This window comes from Panulirus ornatus, chromosome 37 (genome assembly GCF_036320965.1).
Source record: "Panulirus ornatus isolate Po-2019 chromosome 37, ASM3632096v1, whole genome shotgun sequence".
Taxonomy (NCBI): domain Eukaryota; kingdom Metazoa; phylum Arthropoda; class Malacostraca; order Decapoda; family Palinuridae; genus Panulirus; species Panulirus ornatus.
In genome coordinates, this window is record NC_092260.1 from 18,107,641 (window position 1) to 18,132,198 (window position 24,558).

Sequence of the window (24,558 nt, forward strand, 5' to 3'; positions counted from 1 at the left end):
CTAACATAAATTTTCTTGTCTAAATTATATATATTATATATATATATATATATATATATATATATATATATATATATATATATATATATATATATGCTGATAACCACGAGGAAAATGAAACACGATAAATTACCATGTGCATTTTCGTGTTTCATTTTCCTCGGGGATATCAACAAATACTACGTAACTTGCACCACTGTGACCTACTGCAATATATATATATATATATATATATATATATATATATATATATATATATATATATATATATGTATATATGTATATATATATGTATATATATATATATATATATATATATATATATATATATATATATATATATATATATACATACATACATATATATTCCCTAACGAAAAAATTAGATCCCCAATTCAAATTCATATATGGCTTGCAATCTGTGGGAACCAGACCTTCAGGAGCTGTTGAGCCAAGAATGCTTGACGTATGTTGTGATAATGTGGAACCTGTAAACTTCTGTTGTAGGTCAGAAGTTTGCTTCTAAACCTGAGGGATTTGAAAAAAGAACATATGATATATTCAAGCAGCAAAAAACTGTAGTAGATCATAACTAACGTTGACCTAGATGTCATCTTTCTTTTTCTTTCAAACTATTCGCCATTTCCCGCGTTAGCGAGGTAGCGTTAACAACAGACGACTGGGCCTTTGAAGGAATATCCTCACCTGGCCCCCTTCTCTATTCCTTCTTTTGGAAAATTAAAAAAAGAATATATATATAAAAATGTATCTAACTTAGTTCCTATCGATATTTGATGTTTTACGAAAAAAAAATTCTGTTTTCGAAATCAGAGGTCAGTCCAGACAGGCCAAAGTTATCTGCCTTAAGGTATTTTAGATATGATAAAAGAAACGGTCTTAAGGATTGATCATCGCCGGAGAGTGAGTGAGTTGAGGAAGCGTACCATGAATTCCCTCACCAGCAGTTGGTGTGTTTGGTTCCAGCTTGTTCCTAGTTCCCTGAAGACTCTAGCCGCTCTCTGACGCTGACATTAACATTCATCAGGTAACTCATGTAGTCTAGTTCAGTGCTTCTTTGTGCTATGCGATCTAGATATCATATTTGAATATTTGACGGTCTGTTATGGCACATTAACACACTACTTGTTCATTCTGTCGTGTCAGGAACATCATGACGTTTGACACTAACTTCAACTCGGCTTCCACAGAGCCCGAGATCACACTATACATGTATATGAGTATGTACGGTCGTATAATAAGCCTAACCAGTTTACATTTTTCTAGCTACACCTAGTCAACTTGAAACCCGTTTTCTTTTCTTTGATTCTGTCGGCTCATGACGTCCTATTGTGCTATTTTGCGGTTCAAAAGAGAACTCAAAGAAGAGATAGAGACGTTTATCAAGAAAAAAAAGAATATTTAGACAACTTATTCTGCCTTATAGTCAACCAAAGACTCGCCTAAAAAAAACTCCTGTTTTAATAAGTTTTCTTGTCAATTCACAGAATTCCATCAATGCCCATGAAATGTCCAAAACATGCCCAGTGTCCCCAAGGCGGCCTAGCAGTCGGCCGTCGCTATAAGGAGGTCGAAAACTCAGACTGCTCAGAAGGATCGGCCTGGAAGAGTCCGTGCTTCTCCTTCAGGTGACTCTTCCTCTTGTCCGGTCTGGAGAACTCCTTGCCGCACACCGGACACGGGAAACGCTTGGGCCGGCCCTCGTGGTAGAGGTAGGCGTGCCGCTGGAAGGAGTACGACGTCTTAAAGGTCTTCGGGATCTGGATGCGCTCACATTCGCTACACTTGTACACGCCGTCTTCCAGGCGGCCGTAACGCATGAGGTCCAGACCTCGAACCTTGATGCCCATCTGTACGCCCGAGGCAGCTTCTTCGGCTGACATCACCGTCGGCTCCGGCAGATCGATGCTAACCGAAGGAGTCATCCCAGGGCCCCCGGTGATCCCCATCATGCCACTTAGTCCCACTCCCCCACCCACTCCCAAGCCCGAAAGCCCCACGCCTGCCTGAAGGAGCGAGACGCCAGGGGGCAACACCAAGGCGTTGGAAGTAGGTGGGAGCATAGGAGGCAACGGTCTCAGAGGTTCCATGCCTGTGTTGCACATACTGTCGCTTAGACACACTCCCTCGTGGCCTGGTAGAGGCCGACGCCCACAAACGGGGTCAGAAGGCCTCCCACGAGCTGAGTCCCGTCCGCAGGATAGACCTCTGGAAGGGACACGGGGGCCTGACGAAGAGCGTGGCCGGGCTGAAGACGTTTCTCTGGAGCGGCTCAGCCTGACGCGCCACTCTGTAGGAGAACATTGGTCATGGCAGCCCCCAGGACACGGGGCTGCCTGTAAGGTGACAGGGAGAAACAAGACGGAGAGGCAGAGGAAGAATGATGAAAACAAATACATGAAGAAAGTCCTGAGTAAGGAAAGTTTAAGACTGGGTACATTAAGATACAGTGACCCAGACGGAACTGTATCTATATAGGGTATAAAGAGGTTAAAATGACCTGTTGGGGATTAAAATTCTCTGAAACTGAGAATGTGAGTAGGAACCAGCGTGGCGTTCTGCACCCTTGGTGCAAAATCAAAGGCAAAGAAACATTAATCACTTATTACTGGACTCTGTAAGATTACCGGGGCATCTCAGAGAACATGGATGAAAATGGAGAAGAGGTTGACGACCGAACTGGATGGAAAATTGACGTAGTTTGTTGTCGGAGGGGAGACTAATGGATGTAGGGAATAATATATTGAGTGTGACTGGTGGCTGGGAGTGACGGCGAGATGGCCTGTCGATGGGAGGCACGAGACTGATGAAGAGGAGAGGGAACTTAGAAGGTAATTGGAAAGGGATAACGAGATGACACTAGAAAGGGGATAGGGATACACTGGTGATGAAGAGATGGAGTTAGGGGGATTAACGCGAGGAAATATGAATGAAGAACAAAACATAATGATGGTAATTTGACCAGTAAGTTGGAGAGAGAAAAGTCAGAAAGTCTTCAGCGATGGGAGAAAGGAAGCCGCTGAAATGCTGTGAAGATAATTTGTAACACCTTTATCAATATATATCTATGGGTGATTGAGATGCTCAGTTAGTGAATAAGTCAGGTGAGGATACATAATACACACACACACACACACACACACACACCTAGACATTCTAAACACATATGGAGGATCTCATAAAGCTGAAACACATCGACTTTATTTAAAAGGAGAGGCATTTTAGAATGGTTATATGACTTAGGTAAAGACACACTTAAGTATATATATATATATATATATATATATATATATATATATATATATATATATATATATATATATATTCTGAAGATGATTCACTGTTAAGTATATCATCACAGATTTATCACATGAATCTACGTATGTATCCCTTTATCTACATCTCCCCCATCATCATCATCTGATAAGTGACCAGGCACTTGGGGACCAATATGGCGCATGTGCATTAAGGTATAAATCCCACCGTGGGCTGCAAAGTGCGTTAATGGGGAAATCATTTAAGTGGATTTAGCTTAAGGATGAAGTTCATTGCAGTTAATGCAAAGGAAAATGAAATATGCCCAGAGATGTAAAAGCATTGAAAATGTGATTAGGGATGTTCATTTTGATATATTCTTTTTTCCATATTTAGGATAGACCGTAAATGACTTCCTGTATTTGTATTTACTTACCCACTCATAGGTATGTATTGAGAAGAAATTTTTCATTAAATTTTTTTGCTGCATTCGATCATATTAGAAATTCTCTGGAAGTGGCATAGAAGTATTATGTTGATATTCTTGGTGCAGTGTGTGTGTGTGTGTGTGTGTGTGTGTGTGTGTGTGTGTGTGTGTGTGTGTGTGCTTTGTTTTTGAGACTGTGTTCATGTGTAAAATTGCAAGTGGTATGCGTGAATTTTTTGTTCGGAAAAACATATTTATTTTCCCTTTCCCTTTTTTTTTTTTTTGCATAATCTTACTAGCGTATTTTTTGGTAAAATAAATCCCCAGAAAAAAATCTCACTCCAAATTTATGAGAGCAAGATTGCTCCCGGCATCATTACGGGTGAAGGTATTAGCATGTAGAGTGACGACCAATAGCGCCGTGGTAGGGTGGTTGTGAACACATCCGCGGGCCTACGTTCGATCCCGCGGTTCATTCCCGTTGTCTACAGTCGACTGACCACAGTCAGTCACGACACGTCAAGAGATTTCTTCCTCTCTCTCAAGAATCTGTTGCCGCTGTAACGCTATAGACCAGGATTGTCTTCTGTCGATGCAGGATTGTCTTCTGTAGATGCAGGATTGTCTTCTGTAGACGCCGGATTGGATTGTCTTGCGTCGAAGCAGTATTGTCTTCCGTCGATGCAGGATTGTCTTCTGTCGATGCAGGATTGTCTTCTGTCGATGCAGGATTGTCTTCCGTCGATGCAGGATTGTCTTCCGTCGATGCAGGATTGTCTTCCGTCGATGCAGGATTGTCTTCCGTCGATGCAGGATTGTCTTCCGTCGATGCAGGATTGTCTTCCGTCGATGCAGGATTGTCTTCCGTCGATGCAGGATTGTCTCCTGCAGATGCCGGATTGTCTTGTGTCGATGCAGGATTGTCTTCTGCAGATGCCGGATTGTCTTGTGTCGATGCAGGATTGTCTTTCGTAGATGCGGGATTGTCTTGTGTCGATGCAGGATTGTCCTCCGTCGATGCCGGGTTAACAGGATTCGTGTGTGCCAGAAGCAGGCAGAAGATATCCCCGTTCTTCCTGACGAACGTTGCACGAGGGATCGGGTGTTAGCCACTACACCCCCGCACTCACCGACCGACCGACCGACCAGTCTCACACGTCACCACTGAATTTAGTCGGTATTAAAGACGGAGTTGCTCGGTGGCGTGTGAAGTCTAGACCTACACGAGATTTGTCAAGTTCTCATTGTTGTTATATTGTTACTTATTGGTGTGCTTTCGCCTTGGAAAATACTGCCTTATGCAAGATTAGGAAAAACTACCCGTCCACACACGCACATATACATACCTATTCATTTCAACGTATACATATATATATACATACACACAGACATATACATATATACATATGTACATGATTCATACTTGCTGCCTTTATTCATTCCCGTCGCCACCCCGCCACACATGAAGTGATACCCCCCCGTTACCCCCGCACTCGCGCGAGGTAGCGCTAGGAAAAGACAACAAAAGCCACAGTCGTTCACACTCAGTCTCTAGCTGTCATGTATAATGCACCGAAACAACAGCTCCCATTCCACATCCAGGCCCCACAAAACTTTCCATGGTTTACCCCATACGCTTCACATGCCCTAGTTCAATATATATATATATATATATATATATATATATATATATATATATATATATATATATATATATATATATATATGTACTGTATGTTACACATGAAATGAAAAAGAAAACCCCAGTTCCTTTATTTCCTCTGTCATTAAACGTACTGATATATTTATAGCTTAACTCGAGTAATTTGGTCGTGGCGCCAACTATAAATAGCGGGAGAGCGCGGGTCGGGTGGCCATTAGCGTCGCCCGCCTCTCTGAGCTGGAGTTACTCTGAGTTCGTCTCCCGGGCGCCCGAGCCGCAGCCACAGCGTCAGCCGGCTAGGGTTGTGCTCCCATCACCTTCTGCATATGACGCCTGCGCGCTCGCGCCCCGCATGGATAATTTTCTTGGGGGGGAGGGTGTAATTAGGGGCTTAATTCTCCGAGTATTCGAACAACAACTGAATCATTCTCCTTTCTGGTGTCCTCCTTACCGGTGGGCTAAAGGAGAGAGAGAGAGAGAGAGAGAGAGAGAGAGAGAGAGAGAGAGAGAGCCGTCTTTCACATACGTAACCCCATCTTCACCGTCGAAATGGGGCGACTGTTCATCCTCAAAGAAGTATACGGCGGTAGTTCCATTCACGGTGGAGCCGGGTAGAGATGGCCTTTCCTCGCCCTAGAGAGACTCCCGCCCCCGCCGTAAAGAGCCACTCGCTGGGGGGCCAGACGTACCTGGGAACGTCCTGGAGGTAAAGAACTGTGGCGGCCGCTCAGTGCGCGCGCACCTTACCACGTTCGGCTCGCGAACTCCGGAAATGCTTGCCTTCAGTATTACGAAGCAGCAGAAGTGTGTTGTGCCATTTTTCTTAATTTGATCTACTGAAGGGCATTGATTGATCTGCGCACTTATGAATGCATGAAAGTCCATGAAATGAATACAAGGACACACACACACACACAGACACACACACACACACACACACACACACACACACACACACACAGGTTCTATTCTTTATTATCTTCACCGGTGTAGAGCTCCACCCTCAGTGGCACAAGACAACGCGCAGCAATAACAGCATCCCTATACTGCACTATACTCGGGCCTTCCCTCAGCCTCTCGAGGTATTGATCCGAAACGGGTTCGCTCGTCTGCCTTTAAGAAAAAATGGCTTCCAGCACGAAAAAAAAAGAAGAATATGCATTAATGTGTTGGCTGCAAGACAACCTGATAACCTGTAACTGAAAACCTCTGCAGAAAATACCATTCATTCTTCCTCCTCTTCGCAGCGGAGGATCGTGGCTCGGAAGGTTCATACTCCGGGTCGACAAGGTGTGTTTGCTGGCGAGGAGACGCTTCATGCAAATTCAGAGATAATCTTACTTTATGTTGGAACTTTGACGTGGAATTAGATTCTGACACTGGCTGCTCCTCAGTCGGGCTCGAGACACTCATTTTCCACTCGAACAAACGAGTGTTGTCTCAGGAGCGGATTTAAATGGAATCCGGCACCGGCACCTCAGGGGCTGACATTTTTCCCTCCTCCACGACGTAACTTGGAATTAAATCTTAGATTACGGGTCCACCTGTGCCACCTGAGCAAAAATGGAATTTACGCATCAGGAACAAGTAACTACAATCCTGGACCTGTTTCCTCAATCTGGTTAGCCAATGACGCTATGTTCCTCTGGGGGGAAAACAAGCTGCATACCGTATGACGTCACCTCGAGACTTTATATCCTGCAACATTTGACTTGACCCTTGACCTTTCACTCGTTTGCATACTTCATCAGCCGATCGGACGTAAGCTATGATTGATATTACAGCCTCTAATACTTGTAACCTTTTAATGACATATTTTTTTTTTTCATCGTCTCCTCCTGGCTTACCTTTAGCTCTCAGTGTGTGTGTGTGTGTGTGTGTGTGTGTGTGTGTGTGTGTGTGTGTGTGTGTGTGTTTGGATTGATCACTTGACCTAAATAATGTTCAGTTCACCAGGACGTCCAAGTAGTTAAGTGATATTATCAGACTCTCACTCAAAGCCTCCGAGAGGCCAGGCTAATGCATACTCTCCAGTTAAGAGGAGAGTTGTCCTTATAGAATTCATGTACCAGCGGATTTGTGATTACATCTTGAAGGACTAGTCAAGGAGAACACGGCTGGAAGATCGTCATTGAGGGACACATCTGCCTCACCTTCAGCAACGTTGGTAAAGATAAAAAAAATTGTTATATCAAGTGCCTCGAGACACGTTCGTTTATAAATGTTAAACGCAGAAGGTCTGTCTGATTCTCAACATTCACGATTTATCATGTAAAGTGAAGAAGTAGTTTCACTAAAGTTCCTTGTAATCTTCTTGCACATCGATCATAGATTGAGATGGGGAGAAAAAAAGAAGTTGACTCTTGTGACGTTCGTGATCAATTAACATACACGACAGTCAGGAGGAAGAAATACTGAGGGATAATGAACGTTTAAGAAAGTCTTGAGCAAGCGTATCTTCAAGCTTCCTCAGCACATACAGAGTAACTTCACCAGGACCATGAACCTTATGTGGGTCCAAGCCTTTTCGTGGTCTACTCAAGTGCTTTTCAAGACCTCTTCTGTATCTCATCATCCTGATGACTTCCAGTGTGAAATCCCTTTTGAACTTTATCATTCAGCTCCTCGCATCGTCCTGTGCTGCTCTCTCCGTTGAATCCCTTTGCCTGATTAGCTGCTCTTTAGCTGATGATATAATCCTGTTTATGGAAAAGTTCTGGTTCAACTCCTACCTTGTTTGTATTCTTATTTTCGGAGTATTTTCTTTCTTTACGTACTTCCTCTGCACATTTCTCTGTCATACCTGTCCTGTATATCCTCTACGGTACATCTCTCAGCTCCTTTGCTTTCACACATCTTTAACTGAACCATCTCTCTCTGTTTTCAAACTTTTCCTCCTTATTTGCAGGTAAAGGTAACCCATTTTCTAACTCCTCCATTGGATAGTTCACAGATCCTTCTAAAACAATGATCTGCGTTGTAGCTCTGGAACTCGATTTTTCCAGTTTATGTTCATTAAGAAATTGTTTATCTCTGTGTAGTAAACCATGATTACATATCCTTTGGGAGTCTGGTTTCCTTTGTGATCTTTCTATGTTCATAGTTACCCACATAGTCGATCTCAAGCATTTCCTGTTACTGCTTTACGTAAGAGCCAACACCACGACATATTCGAGTAATCTCCCCAGTCGCGCAGTGTCGCTGAAGGTATTTTTTTGTACTCGTGCACGTTACGCATGCACAAGAGTTATGTACTATAATCTGTCTCCAGCACCACATCTATAGTGATATAAGTGACAAGGCTCATACCAGCAACGTACCCAGGGATCTCTCCATACCACCTCATTATGTTCTGTTGCCACATCAAGGACACAGCCAGTGATTTCTGCACTACCTCAGTCTGTTCTGCTGTTCATCCCTCTTCTGCCCCACTTGGCGCTTCCTTCCCCGGCTCCAGTTTCTCTCGGCCGCCATTCCAATTTGGGTGTAATGGCCTCGGGACCATCCCAGCCACCGACTTACCCTCCAGCGACGGAAGAGTAATCGTTATGGCTTCCACTCCCTAACTACCGGGCTAACCTCTCGGTGACGATATCCTTGTGATCTTGCCGACTCTCTCTCTCTCTCTCTCTCTCTCTCTCTCTCTCTCTCTCTCTCTCTCTCTCTCTCTCTCTCTCTCTCTCTCTCTCCCTGGTGGTTAGTATTTCTGTGAATGAATTATTCATTCTTGGTTCGTATTCGTAAGTATTCCTGGGAGCGGATTCTTGTGTGGTTCTGATGCGTTAGAGGAGAGAGGGCGAGAGAGAGGAGGAGGAACTTCATTCAGGGCTTTTCGCATGATAACAGTTCTAAATGGAATCAGGGTTTCATGATCTCACTCCTCGTTTCCTTCTCTCCTGAAGGGGAATTTAGGTGAACCTTAACGTTCCGTATATCTTTATTTGATAACTTTGCAGACGCCGCTATTGGCACATTAGGCTCAGTCTTCTTAAAACTCTTAGACTTGGTCGCATGGTAGTGTTGTGGTGGTGGTTATGGGGGGGGGGGGGAGTTGTAGTCGTGGGGCAGCGAGGGGGGAGAGTGACAGTCTTCGTATAAACAGCCCACAATTCTGGGGTGCCTGAATTAATTATACAGCGAGCCATTTGTGCAAAATTTACATACTGGTGGCGGGCCACGGCCCTCATCTCTCTCTCTCTCTCTCTCTCTCTCTCTCTCTCTCTCTCTCTCTCTCTCTCTCTCTCTCTCTCTCTCTCTCTCATAAAGTACACGGAAAGCACCGGTGCTACTCACCTAACGTCCAGAAGTCTTACGAATTTTGAGAGTCAGTGAAAAGATACGTTAATAATCCATTATGTTGATAAGTAAGATGGATACAAGGACACAGATAGGCGTAAAGAATTCACGTGACCCCTCCAACCCGCGGGTGTACTGCCGATAATGTATTACGTCCATTAACCCTATTAGGGGACAAATGAAGAACCAACTGCGAGGGGAGGCTTACGATTCTTCTCGGCAATAACTGTTCTTAAGTTGGGTGTTATTGATGAGGTGGCCGTTCTTAATGAGGCCCGGTAGGTTCTCCTCCAGGAGGCGAGTAACAAAGCCTGGAGGAGTTTCCAGGGCAGGAGGTACGTGTTAAAGGAAAGAAAGTGAGTCGAGGGTCATTCTCAACCTGTGCCACTTTAGCGACAGCGTGCGCAGCTCGTCACGCACTCACACGCTGGAGGAGGCAAGTTGCTTGTGTGAATGCTGTTAGTGTGTTATGGGGAGAGTTTTTTACACTCGTGTTGCCCAGTCTCTTAACTATACATATATTAACCATGTCTTTATTCTAAGGTTTACACACACACACACACACACACACACACACACACACACACACACACACACACGCACACACACACACACACACCCTAAGCCAGACACCCATTTGTCTAGCGGCCCCAAGAGGAGGATGGACACTTAAGTTGGCTCTGGGTTCAAACCAATGCGGGCCTGACCCCAGGCAGTCCTGTGCTGACTCATGGTCAGTGACGTTTGCTACCACACCACGGAGGCCCGTGTGTGTGTGTGTGTGTGTGCGTGTGTATGTGTGTGTGTGTGTGTGTGTGTGTGTGTGTATGTGTGTGTGTGTGTGTGTGTGTGTGGAGCTGGTTTATAAGGCTATTGGTCCCTTAACTATATAACAATAACCATTAACAGTGAGCATTAATCTTGTCTGTTGGATGGTGGGCCATATAGTTTGGTGGTCCTGGGTGGATCTCGTGAGGCTACGCTTGCCACGGAGGGAGTCGACCCTGTGATAGGCCCTAAAGGGGCTTGAACCCAGGAGGTTTTGTCGACATATGAAGGAAGAGGAAAAAGAGGTTTCACATGTGTACACCCAGGGGGATCAAAAACAGCCTTAAAGGTATTCGCTAAACGCAGAGGATAATTACTTGTATAGGAAAGTGGATGAGTGACCTATATCAACGTTAGGTTTGATTCCAAAGGAATTTAGATGTCCACAAAACGTGTCAGTAGTGGTACAGGTGACTGACGCTGGAACGCATTTCAACACACAGGGTAAGTAGAAGTTTTGCTCACTGGTCCTGACTTTCTGAGCTGCAGACCTCCATTACGTCGTCAGTGTATGAGACAGAACAACCTTACTGGCCTCGTTCTTGCTGTAGTAACACATATACCAGGAGACCCTCTTGTGGTGAACGTTAGTCTATAACTGCTGAGGATGCTTATGACTGTTAGAAAGAACAGTGATAGATCGAATTTTACCCGAGTCAAGAAGAATGAGGGACGCGTGGTAGAGGAGACTTCCCGAAATGGTTTCGAGTCACCGGTGACATGACGCAGTGTTCGGGCGAGGGTCCATCCCTCCTCTCTCCTTGATCTATGTAAATGACTTGGCAGAAAGACTGGAATCATCATACCCCAACGTGTTTTAGGACGATGCCAAGTTCATGAGGAGAGTAAAGAATGAGGAGGATTGCATTGATTGCCTTACAATGGGACGTGTATAGATTCCAGTATTGGTCTTGAAAACAGCTGACGAAATTAAACCCGAGTCAATGTAAAGTAATGAGTAGTAAAGAGAGTTAAAGACCTTGAGGATACACGTACTGTCTTGCAGGGATAAACTGCATGAAACTGTGTTAAAGAGACGAGGGAGTCGACACTGCACTTAGCCTGTCGCAGGAGCTCCACCTCGGGAAAATGATCAAGGAGATATATTGTAGGCTGTTGAATACTGGAATCGCCTGTAAGAACAAGCATAAGGACATATTGAGTACACTGTTCACAGACAGCTTCAGTATGCATCTGAAGTTTAGTGATCAGATTTGAAGAGGCTTGTCATACACCGGAATGATACACCAGCGGGAAGAAAAGTGATCATCTAATGCCTAGGTTTGATTATGAGGTAACTAAGAACATAGAAAAAAAAACAAAACAAAACCGAAAATGAAGAAATCGGGGTCATAGGGAAAAATATGATCGTGTAAACTACGTAGAACGTAATATATATTTTTTGGTAACATTAAGTGGGTAATGCAGTTCCATAGACAGGAACCAAGGCATTGAGGTGGAAGGATCTCTGAAAACACCAGTGATGAAGTACGAACGTGAACACCATTTGCCATAGGTATAGGCGTTGCTTCAACCAGTCAACGTCTGTAAGGCACGGGAGAGCAAGGAAAGACCACATAGCAAGACAAGAAAGGGGAGGAAGAATGAAACTCCGAAGAATGTATTGCGGACGAGGCAGGTGGTAGCCCAAAAGCTCTCCACAAGTTCATCAGGAGTAAATTGCCATTTAAAGAGCAACTGATGAGGCTAAGGGATTTAGGGGATAGAGTTGCAAAGGATATGTAAAGATATGCGGGAACTTTAATGACAGGTTCAAAAGTGTTTTCTCAGTGGAAAGCACTGTCGACCCAGTGTCAATGAGATGGAAAGAGGACGACTTGTTGAAAAGTAGTAATACATGTAGAAACAACGTAGACTGATGCCAAAAGGTCTTGACCACACGAGGCTCATGATCCGGATAAAATTCATTCCATATTCGGGGTCACCAAGTCGGGCGTGCAAATGGGAGAACGGTATATCGAGGCGTCCAGCCCGTTGACGGGCACTTGCTCATATATACACAACACAGCATCTCCCTTAGTCGTATACATTTTGAGGAAGAATTTGGGAAGTCGAAAAGTTAATCTCAGCTCTAACCCGTTTCTTTCCATACCATCGTGTTTTCACATTTCTTATGATATATATATATATATATATATATATATATATATATATATATATATATATAGTGTGTGTGTGTGTGTGTGTGTGTGTGTGTGTGTGTGTGTGTGTGTGTGTAAATCTACATTTCTTGTATGACAGGCCAGTACGTGACTGGGAAAGCTCAGTCAGTGCACGTTTCTGACTTGAGCTTTAAAACACAGTAATAATCACAGCTTCATAATGTTGTTACTAAGCTTCTCAGGAAACGTAGTTTTATGACGTGCATCTCCCACAGGGCCTCGTGCTTCTGTGTAAAGGAATACAGGTAACCATTGACTCTCTGCCGCATGTGGAATTCGAGATGGAGTAGACTTCGATGTCTGTATTACGTAAGACATAGGAATTTACAAACCTATGGACTGGTCCAGCACGTGGTTCATAAAAAATTTCGTGATATTCTTACATATTTCTATATATTTGTGTCTGATGTTTGGGGAAAGGTCACACACACACACACACACACACACACACACACACACACACACACACACACACACACACACACTGGGGGAGGATTGCATCAACTTACAAAGAGACCTTGGCAGTCTCCAAAGTTGGTCTGATACAAACATAGTCGATGAAATTCAACTCGAGTAAATGTAAAGTGATGAGGATGAATTGGTGAGGTTAAGTCTGCATGGAATTCAACAATGGAACCAAAGAGTAATCCTCCTAAAAGATCCTAATTGCGCTATCCCACCTTTTGCTGCACTAAGATGTTTTTTTTTAGAGTCTGTCGTGAGAAAAAGGAATTTATGTGTATAGTGAATATTTTGCTCCTCCATTTGTTCATTTAGTAGACACCTAAACTGATTGAACATTTCTCTAACCGGCTTTTAAAGGTTCTCGTAGTCTTTCCATTAACTACGTTTGACGGTAGCTTAGGCCCGTGTTCAGCGCATGTGCTTGCATGGAAACTTTTTCCCACGTCATCGTTGTTATATTTGTCGTTGCAACTGTATTCGTTTGTATTTTGAAACCGTGTATTAAGTCACCACGAAGTTTACGCTTCTTAAGCGGATTTCTAAGCATTTGATAGTCTTTTTTTTCTTGTTATTTCCAAAGTGCATAATATGACATTCGTCTTCGTCAAAGTTCATCTGCCAGTTATCTGACCATTCTGCTAGTTCGTTCAAGATCTGTGAATTATTTCATCGTCTCTTCCTTATACAGTCTTTCCTCCTAGCATTTCATCGCTCGCAGTTTTGGAGGTCTTACATATGAGACCCAATTCTAGATCCTTTGTGTCTATCATGAAAAGATTAGAACCAAGGACTGAGCCCTGTGGCACGCCACTTGTCACGTTCAGCCAGTCTAAGGCTTCGAAGTTTGTTATCACGTGTTACTTTCTGTTCGTGAGCTCGTCACTAATCCATGCACATAATTCTTGCCATATGTGTGCTGATTTTAATTTACGGTAGTCCCTTGTTTGGTACTTTATTGTAGGCGATTTTCAAGTCTACGTAGGTATGTTATATCAGCGGGTACATCTGAACGCCAGTTAGCATATATGACTTTGAAATTTCTTCACAAATTTGTTAGACAAGATCATTTGTAGGGGAAGGGAAACCATGGTGACTGTTCAGTTGCATTTTGTAAACCTCTAGAAATGGCATATTTTTGTGCCATTATTCTTTTTTGCCATTGTTTTACCAAGTGATGACGTGAATTTAATTGGGCTGTAATTCTTTACATTCCTCCTTTGTTATGTGGAGGAATGATATTCGCCGGTTTCCAGTCTTTTGATCACTTTTCCCTCCGATAGCGATTTGTTAAATATTTCTCTTAAGGAAAGTATCACTTTCCGATCGATCCTCCGTTGCCGATCGACCCTCCTTCAAGAATCTTGTGGATAGGTCATCGGCTCCAGTCGATTTTTGTTTGGGTTGATCTGGTCTAAGTATTTTAAGGACTCCGTAACTCTTTATGTCTGTTTTTACGTTTTGTTTTCACGTTTAACTTATCATACGTAGATTTTTCACCGTCAGATCCTCCATGAAAATTTTACGGTGAGGTATGAATGATGCCTCTTCGAAGAATTGAAGAATTTATTGAGTATGAAGGCAATTTCATGGGCTACTTTACCATGCTCGCTCATTAGGGGTCCTATTTCATCTTTTGTTCTTTCTTTGTCTTACATATTTAAAAGACTCCTTGGGGTTATTTTCTTCGTTCATGGAAATTCTCTTTTCATGTTCACGTTTACTTTGTCTTATGACCTTCTTACATTCCCTTTGTATTTTCGCCAGTTCTTGGCAGTCTTCATTGTTCTCAGTCAACTTGAATTTCTTATATATACTCTCCTTTCATTTGGCGAGTTCATTCTTATGTTTTCTTAGTCATCCAACCCTCTAGCAAGTGACATTGAAAAGAGCAGTCGTGAACTTGACTATCTCATTTTAGACTTCTTTCGTTGTCCTTAGATGAAACATATCTTTCGTTATCTTATCATATGTTATCTTACAAATTTTACCTCTACTATCCACAGAAATGGAGTCGATATTATCAACCATTACAGTTTTTTTTCAGGACAGGATTAAGGCTAGAGTTAACTCCAGGGCCAACTTTTACGGTGCTCGACCCGCTGCTTCGTCACATGATTACTGTGTGGCATTTGGCAACTCAGGGATGGGCCGTTTTGATAACTGTTTCTTTCCTTACACCTCGAAGCTTTTGAACTATCTACCTTCTCATGTCTTTCCCCAGTAACCATGACCTGGCATTTTTTTTTCATCTAAAGACAGGTTTTTTACTCCCACAAAAGTTCGTAAATACCTTTTCTTGTACCTTCTTTATTTTTCAGTTAAGGTCCGGCCTCTATGTGGACTTTTTGTCCTTGACTGGAGCCTTCAAAGAAAAGAAAATCAAGGATGCACTACAATGATTAGCAGGGAACTGATAAATTCCTCGAAGTGACAGTATTCCTGTTCGTCCACTGACGATGTTACAACCTTCGTCGAAGGTGACTTTTTATTGTGCAGTGTAAACTCGCACAGGTGGAGTCCGGTAACACCCATAAATATATATATGGTTGAAGTAAATGCTCATTATGGAAGCACTTGGCGCCAATAAGAGTCTTGATGAGGTTTTAGTTTGCCTGTTACTTATATATTGATGTTTGTGGCGGGGGGAATAATGTCATGTAGGTTTCCTATGTGATATATTTCTCTCTCTCTCTCTCTCTCTCTCTCTCTCTCTCTCTCTCTCTCTCTCTCTCTCTCTCTATATATATATATATATATATATATATATATACATATATATATATATATATATATATATATATATATATATATATATATATATATATATATATATATATATATATATATATATCCTCCGCAATCTGAAGGTCTGTGCATGCCAGCAAGATTTGTCATAACTTATCAGGACTCATTTTCATGAACATTCACCCCCCGCCCAACCCGCCTTTATACATCGGAACAATACAGCCTTTCCTGCAAGACGTTCCTCACCATGAACCGTACATGCATCAGAAATCCTAACGAACAAATCAACAGCACAGTCACCCCCTTAAGATATTCATCTGCGATCCCACTCACTCCAGCCGTTTTGCCGCACTTCGTCTTACCCAACTCTTCCACCACCTCATGTCACCAGAACTCTTGCCATGACTTTCCAACTTAGCATAACTCCTTCAGAGTACTTACTCCATCTTTTCACCTCAGTTCTGTCCATTACCACTTTACCATCAGCCCCCATCATGGATGTTTCTTTTGTTTTCTTGCTTTTATTGCATTGTTAAAACTCCTTCCAAAACATTTTAAGATTCTTCCAGAAGTTTGCCGAAGTTCTTTCACTCCACCTCTCATTTGCCCTCTTTTTCAACCCCTGCATCATCTTCTTGGCCTCCTGCCGCTTTCTCCTGTCCATCTCCCTATTAGTTGTACTCTTTCCTTGCAAATAACGCCCATACTTTTTCTTCTACTAGGAACTCAACTTCCTCATCCCACTACGCAGTACTGTTTCTCACCTGTCCCCTTCCGCTTTCCGTATTCTACACCCACCTCACCTTTTGCCATTCTACACTCAATCTCTCATGGTATCTCTTCACACAAGCCTCATTTCCAAGCTCAGTTATTTTCACTACTCTTTCTCCGCCCATATTATTTCCTCATTTTCTGAAGGCTCTGCAAACCTCACTTCCACCTAGTAATGATCAGACGTCTCGCCAGTTGCCCCTCTCAGCACATTCATAACTTTTGCTTTGCACGCCTATCAGTTAGTACGTAAATCAGTAATACCGTCAGTCCATCACCCACACTCACCCATGTATACTTACATATGTCCCTCTTTTGGAACCACGTAATCCTAATGTCCTGTTTTGAGAAGACAACTCCACACGATTTTCATTCACAACACTAGGCACCCCTTGCCCTCCAGTTATACGCACACCTGCCACATTACCTACTCTCCCATTCAAATCTCCCATCACTAATATTCGACGCCTTGCATCATAACTGCTGACAATCTCAGTTCCCACTAAAACACTCATTCTCTTCCTTAGTCCTCTCCAGGAGCATAAGCACAAATGATCGCCCACCTCTTGTGATCCCATTTCATATTTTTTGCTCACATCACTCAGGAGTTCACTCCCTACACTCCTTCACACTTTCCCACAACTCCTCCTTCAGCAGTAACGCTTCCCCTTCCGTACCTTTCGTCCTCACACTAACCCCTGACGTTAACTTTTAAGACATTCCCAAATCTTTCTTTACCCTTCCACTTTATCTCTCTTTCAGAGCTGGAACATCCAGGTTTCTCTGCTCAATCATGCTTACACATCTGAACCCCTCCTCTCATCTTGGATACTTCCACACACATTCTTACGCCCCAGACTGGGCCTTCGAGGAGAATGAGCACTTCTCGCTTGGCTCTTTCTTCTGTTCTAACTTTTAGAAATTGAAACACAAGGAGGGCAGGGTTTCCTGCCCCCTGCATCCGACTCCATTAGTATCCTTCTTTGAACACACAGGTAATGCGTAGAGAGTGTTCTTTCTTCCCTGTATATACATATACTGTTACTAAGTAACTCAAGGACCCCTTTTGTGGTGCTTTTGCAGCTTCAAGGCCGCTCTCCAAACAGAAGGGTAAGGTAGGCTCCATATAAGCGAAAAGACCTCCAACTATGATGTAATCTTTCTCGTCCGCTGACCATACAGCATTATAGAAGGTGGCTTGTCGCTCGCGGTGTAACCGCTTGCAGTTGGGTGTGTAATTCCCTTTATGTGTGATATTACACAACTTTTATAGACTTCTGTGTGGGGTACACATTTACAGTTAGATCGTCCAGTTTATTCCATCCTTCTGCTACTCTGAAACTGGAACGATATTTCTCATCTAACATTTTCAGCTTCACGTTATGGCTTCTGGTTTTTCTCTCGCCGTATCTCTTTCGAAGAACTGTTCACTATTGACCTCCTGAAACAGGTTTCGAAACTCAAAAGGTTGTGGTCAGGTCACTCCTGTCTCCTCTTTCTTTCCTGATAGACAAGTTTAAGCCTCTAACCTTTCCTAGTAACGCATCTCTCTTAATTCTAGTATTACGTTTGTTGCACTCCTCTGGACTTTCTCCATCAGTGTTTCCTTACGAGCGGTGACCATACTTGAGAGGGGTATTCTGCTCTTATCCTGTGTAGGATATGAACAGCGTGGTGAATGTTTCCTCGTCCATACACTTGCATTATTGTTTGTCTCCCTTACTGTTGTCCCAGTGTGGGACTCTGGCTCCAGTTTAGGGACGATGTAAACTCCCAACACTCTCTCACTGATAGATCCCTGCTGGCTGTTTCTTGCGAGATGATATTCATATCGAGGCGCCTTATTTTTTTTGTGTATGTATGCGTGTGATTACTATATGTTTGTTAGATGAGAATTTTGTACTCGTTTTGCCTTATCTCTTAACCGTTTATATCTATGCCAAGTCCTTGCCCTTATGTACACACACACACACACACACACACACACACACACACACACACCGTATCCTAAGCTAAGTACCCATTTATCAACCAGTCCCAAGGGGAGGATGAACACCTGGGTAAGGTGTGGGCTAACTGCCGCGACCAGGATTCGAAAAAAAAAAAAAAAAAAAAATATATATATATATATATATATATATATATATATATATATATATATATATATATATACATATATATATATATATATATATATATATATGTGTGTGTGTGTGTGTGTGTGTGTGTGGGTGTGTGTGTGTGTGTGTGTGTGTGTGTGTGTGTATGTGTGTGTGTGTAAAGTACTTATGAGTTTTTACCTCGAATTTTTTGCCAAAGGCTGGGCTAGCGCGTAGTGCCTACCACATGAAAATATAGAGCCACGAAGAACGAGTTACATGTCAGTTGTTATGTGTGAGATGGAGAGATTGTATGTTTCAGGATTCAAATCCACCTGCCGACACGTGGGTGAAGCAGAGATGAAAGATAGTTATCGGGGCCAACGGAGTGAAACTTGACAGCCATCGAAGTGCTGGCTTACTGCGCACCCGGGAGAGAGAAAGAAAGAGACCGTGCTTAAGTGTGTGGGTTGTAATGTCGTGCAGAGAGAGGAATGTGGACTATTGAGCAATGGCAGTTAAGTAGTGGAATGGGGAAAATGAACTGATTATAAAACAAAGGAGGAAACTGTATGGTTGGGTCCCGCTGGGAAGGAGTGCCAAAATGCTGAGGATGTGGCGGAATGTCAAGAATCCGGTAAGGAAGCTGGAAAAAATGAGGCCAGATTAGAGATAAGGCGAGTGAGCATCCATGAACATCAGAGACGATTTGAAAAATGATTTTGGCAAGACGAATGAGGAGAACGAAGGGGTTTCTGTGGATGAAAATGGGAAGAGCTGATGTTGAGGCGGCAACAACGATATGAAAATGAGACGAAGTATGAGTATTTTGAAACTATTGGGTGCTTTAGATTTTATGAATATTGCTATGGGACGAGGTGGGATGTAGAGTAAAAGAGTCACGGGAAATGGTTGATAATAAGAGAGGAGGTTGTGGAAGTCTTATTCAAGGTGATAAGGGGTTAGGTTGCGGGAGTGGATGGGACTGCAGTTGAGGGAGGAGCACTGTTGTTTCGAAAGAGGTAGAGGATGTGTGGACCAAGTGGTTGCTTTGATGAATGTGTGTTTGAACACTTATAGAAAGAGAGTGTTTTGCATGTGAAGTTTTGCAGGTCCGGAGAAAGCGTAAGACTGGGTCGATGGAGGGTACTACGGCTGTATAAGGTAAATGGAAATTTACTAAATGAATAAAGAGTTGTATAGAGGGACTGAGGCATGTGTGCGTATTTGGGAACGAGGAGAGTAACTCGTTCCCTTCTGGGGTGTGTTTGTGTCAAGGTTGTGCGATGTTACCAAGACTGTTTAACATGTTTATGGACAAGGTAGCCAGGGAGTTAAATATGGGATCCTAAAGCGAGGGGCAGATCTGCTCTAGTCGACGTAACGGAGGGGATAGTGTATGTAAACAAAGTTCAATGTCTGTAATTGTATACTTTAAGGTATAGCAGTCTCGATAGTTGTGAGAAACAATACTGTTAAGAGCTGTGTGGCAGGAAGCAAAGTCTGGATGAAATGGCAGATCAGAGCGTGCTTAAATAGTTCAGGCATATGGAGAGGATGAGTGAAGAAAGACTGACATAAAAGATCTGTCTCAGAAGCAGAAAAGGAGTGAGGAGCAGGGAGTTGGAGGAGGAAGTGGATGGATGAGTTGAAATGTCCTTTTTCTGAAACGGATCCTTGATACAGAGGACGTGTGAGAGGCATGTGTTAGAGCAAAAATTCGAGCAATGTTGCATATAGGGAGAAACGTGCTGTTTTGCTCTGTACTTGACCATGTGAAGCAGTTGAGGTAAAAGCCCGGAGTAGTCTGTGTGGCTTGACTGTGATTGGTAGACTGTGGTGGTCAGTTTACTGTATGGCACACTACAGCTACAGACTGGACGTGTATAGATAGGTATGCTGTTGTTCGTCCATTCTTAGCCTTAAATGTATATATATGTATTATACATTTATATATATAGCTATAGTGTGTGTGTTTGTTGAAGTAACAGAGAAAAAGGGAGACATATGCCTTAACGAATCTCTTCCTGAAATAGGAACACACACACACACACACACACACACACACGTATATATATATATATATGAATGAATGGATGCAGTATGAATATACAATGCATTATATAACATACATATTTTGGAAGAAAAATGATATGGTAAGAAAGAGGTGTCGTAATGACAGGAATATGATTGAGAGAGCTGAAGAGGATGTGTTGAAGACACACTGATAGATTGACTAAGGAGAGAGGTTAACAAAGAGGATATGTGTGAAGTTGGGGGGGGTGGGGTGGAGACCAAACTGGAGACGGACGGATGGAATGGATAAAATTTTGTGTATCCGGGGCATCAAGATGAAGGAGGGTGAAAGGCGTGCCCGAGATAGAATAGATTGGAGTGATGTGATATGCAGGGGACGACGTGCTGTCAGAGGATTGAAACAGGACATATGAGGCAACCGGGGAAAATCAAGGAAAGGTCTGTAGGGCCAGGTTGCGGTTAGGAGGATGTAGATTTGGTGCATTACACATGACAGCTAGGGAATGGATGTGAGCGAATGGGGCCATTTCTTCAATCTGTTCCTAGCGTTACTTTGCCAAAGCGGGACACGTATGGGAAAAACATAATATTCATACATATGGTTCTATATGTATATATATGCATGTATCCAGTCAGTATATATATATATATATATATATATATATATATATATATATATATATATATATATATATATATATATAGAGTGAATTGGAGCGATGTGGTATACCGGGGTTGACGTGCTGTCAGTGGATTGAATCGGGGCATGTGAAGCGTCTGGGGTAAACCATGGAAAGCTGTGTAGGTATGTATATTTGCGTGTGTGGACGTATGTATATACATGTGTATGGGGGTGGGTTGGGCCATTTCTTTCGTCTGTTTCCTTGCGCTACCTCGCAAACGCGGGAGACAGCGACAAAGCAAAAAAAAAAGAAAAAAAAAAAATCTGAACTCAGGACTCTTGCAGCTTCAAGGCTGCGTTACACTCAGAAGCTGGGAAATAATGGACTCCTTCGGAGTGAAAATTGTCTTGACGAGATTGTGCTGCCTTTCATCAACGAGACTGTATTGTCTGTTGTCTGATGATGATGATGATGATGATGATGATGAGGATGATGATACAGCCTTGCTGACTGTGAATTTACCCTCGCCCACCAAAGTACCTATATATATATATATATATAGGCACAATCGACACTGGTGATTGTGCATATTTTGTGTATGTTATTCTCTTTCATCAATACTGACATCTCAATATGATGTGTGTAATCAACTCGCTAGATGTAAAGGTATACATAACTTTACTTATAACTAAATTTCCATTCTTGATTCACACTCGAGATAGTGGTCAATAAAACACATCGTTTTCCATAAACTTTATTTTCCCGCTCGAGCTATAAATAACAAAGTGTGGAGGACGTCTAGAGTGCCTCGGAGGCTTGTACTATTGGGTCAACCGGGATCTTAGAAAATGGGAACAGGAACAGAAAACGTGATGCATGGTTATCAATCCTCACACAGTCAAACAAGAGTTGATACAAACATTTACCAAAAAAGTAGTACGTAAGGTCCTAAAAAAATCTTTTATCTTCATATATATATATATATTTATATATATGTATGTATATATAAAATTACAAAAAGGAGTTTTTTTTTGAGAGATATATAAATTTTTTTTTCGTTTTCGTTAGAGCTGGTAGTTAGAAAAATATATATTTTTTGTTTTTTGTTGATAACCACACATGACAACGGGAAAAGTTTTCATTGGATTCATTCATCAGCCACAAGGTCCAGTAAGTCAGCAGGAAGACTACGTGAATGTGACTCTGAAACTACAGGTCATATAATGTCGTTTTAAGGCCAAAGTGATTTTTCTTTTCTTTTTTTTCTTCTTCTCTGTTGAATGACATAGGTTTTCTGAAACCAAGATGTTTCAGTTACCAAGTTGGACCAAATATATATATATATATATATATATATATATATATATATATATATATATATATATATATATATATATATGTACATATATAAAGGTAATATGTCCACGTTTCATAATCACTTTCCTGAAGACATGTTGCTTAGATATTAGTTCATTTTTTCTCATATATATATATATATATATATATATATATATATATATATATATATGTATATATGTATGTATGTATAAAATTTCTATTGAGTGTAAGTCACTTGCGATTATCTCATTTCCTCAAAGCTTTCACAGTTAACAAAACTCCTTTGAGACTTGTGTGAGAAAAATCAACTTGCTAATCTCTATATATATCCTATCACTACATCACACAAGGAAAAAAAATATATATATATATAAAAAAAAAGAGTAGAGAGTGAAATGCACTATTAAGAAATACAAATGCAAACGAGAGAGAGTTGTCTAAAGTAGAACGAACAGATATGTAGTTTTGTACTAAACAAACAAACAAACGAAGTAACAGTCCACGTTAAAAAAAAGAAATTTTTTTTCTCTTCTACATCATGAACGTTGGTCAGTAATCTACACCCGGTAAATATATATATATTCATATGTATGATAATGATAATAATAATATATATATATATATAAATTGCCTTACCCAACTATCTCAAATGTGTGACATTTACAAAAATTTACAAAAGTAGAAACGTGGAAAAAGGGCATCCGGTGAAAAGAGACCTCTAGCTGTACTCTACCCTAGACTTGTGAGACCGTTCGCTGGCGACCATCCCAGAGTCGAAACCATGCACTCAGAACACACGCGGGAGGGAGGAGAAGGGCATATACTACCGAGCGACTCATTTACAGGTCGTGAGGCTCATATATATATATATATAAATTTTTTTTTTCCCTTTTTCTTTTTTTTTTTTTTTACAATATGGTGAGTGAGTGAGTGAGTGAGTGAGAGTGTGTGTGTGTCAGTGTGTGTAAACACAGACAGACTCCTGTTGGTGACACGTGCAGTCGTCCACTCACGGAAGGTACACTGAGAGTGACAACGAAACTATATGGTATTGTATGTAGTAATTAACCCAGTTGTAATCGGCAAGCAAACAGGCAAGCAAGTCCCTCTGAGTACATGACTTGGACCCAGGCTCGTCTGCTTCAAAACGAGACGCGTTTGTTTTGAATCCCTTATATACTAGTGCATATTTCCTTCTTGCAGGGGAGTACGTACAAAGCATATATATATATATATATATATATATATATATATATATATATATATATATATATATATATATATATATATATATATTCTCATACTCCTGGAAAAAAGATACACCGACAATGATCATGATTCAGAATGGAAAGACAATGGCTGACGATTGTATCCGCAAGTCCGCAGATTAAAGACTAAACTCAGAAAACCGGGATGGTTCACCAGCCGGGATGCAGGCGGGACGTGGGGCATGGCGGAACGGGACGCGAGACGAACACTGTCAACAAAGTTGTCAAACGTTTACCCCAAAACGGTCCACCATCAATATATATATATATATATATATATATATATATATATATATATATATATATATATATATATATATATATATATATATATATATATATATGGTGTGTCCCTTTGCATCAGCGGTGATAAGGGGTCATTCTAGAGACAGAAGGCTACTGGATGTGTGATCCTGATACCCGAGATGACAAATACTCATCATTATAATAGTAATCATAAGAAATAAAAGGAGAAAAAAAAAATATCTCAGTGGCGTAGTCGTCTCCTTTAAGCACTCGCTGATTTGCGTTACTACGAACAA

General features: G+C 41.8%; 1 protein-coding gene across 8 annotated transcripts in view; it reads right to left on the minus strand.

Annotated features, from left to right (window-relative positions):
* Positions 1–24,558, minus strand: part of LOC139760556 (protein tramtrack, alpha isoform-like) — a 443,543-nt gene that overhangs the window by 65,355 nt on the left and 353,630 nt on the right. For 6 of the 8 annotated variants that reach the window (XM_071683888.1, XM_071683896.1, XM_071683891.1 and 3 more), the window contains exon 6: positions 22,152–24,558. This exon is cut by the window's right edge and continues 4,541 nt beyond it. The exons of 1 other annotated variant lie outside the window; for it this stretch is intronic. Coding sequence is in view for 1 of the 7 variants with exons in the window: in XM_071683889.1 (XP_071539990.1) it covers positions 1,578–2,308 (731 nt within the window). In the remaining 6 variants the exon portion in view is untranslated. Of the gene's footprint in view, positions 1–368; positions 2,309–22,151 lie in introns of those variants that run through there. One more of the 8 variants, XM_071683889.1, reaches the window with a different exon arrangement.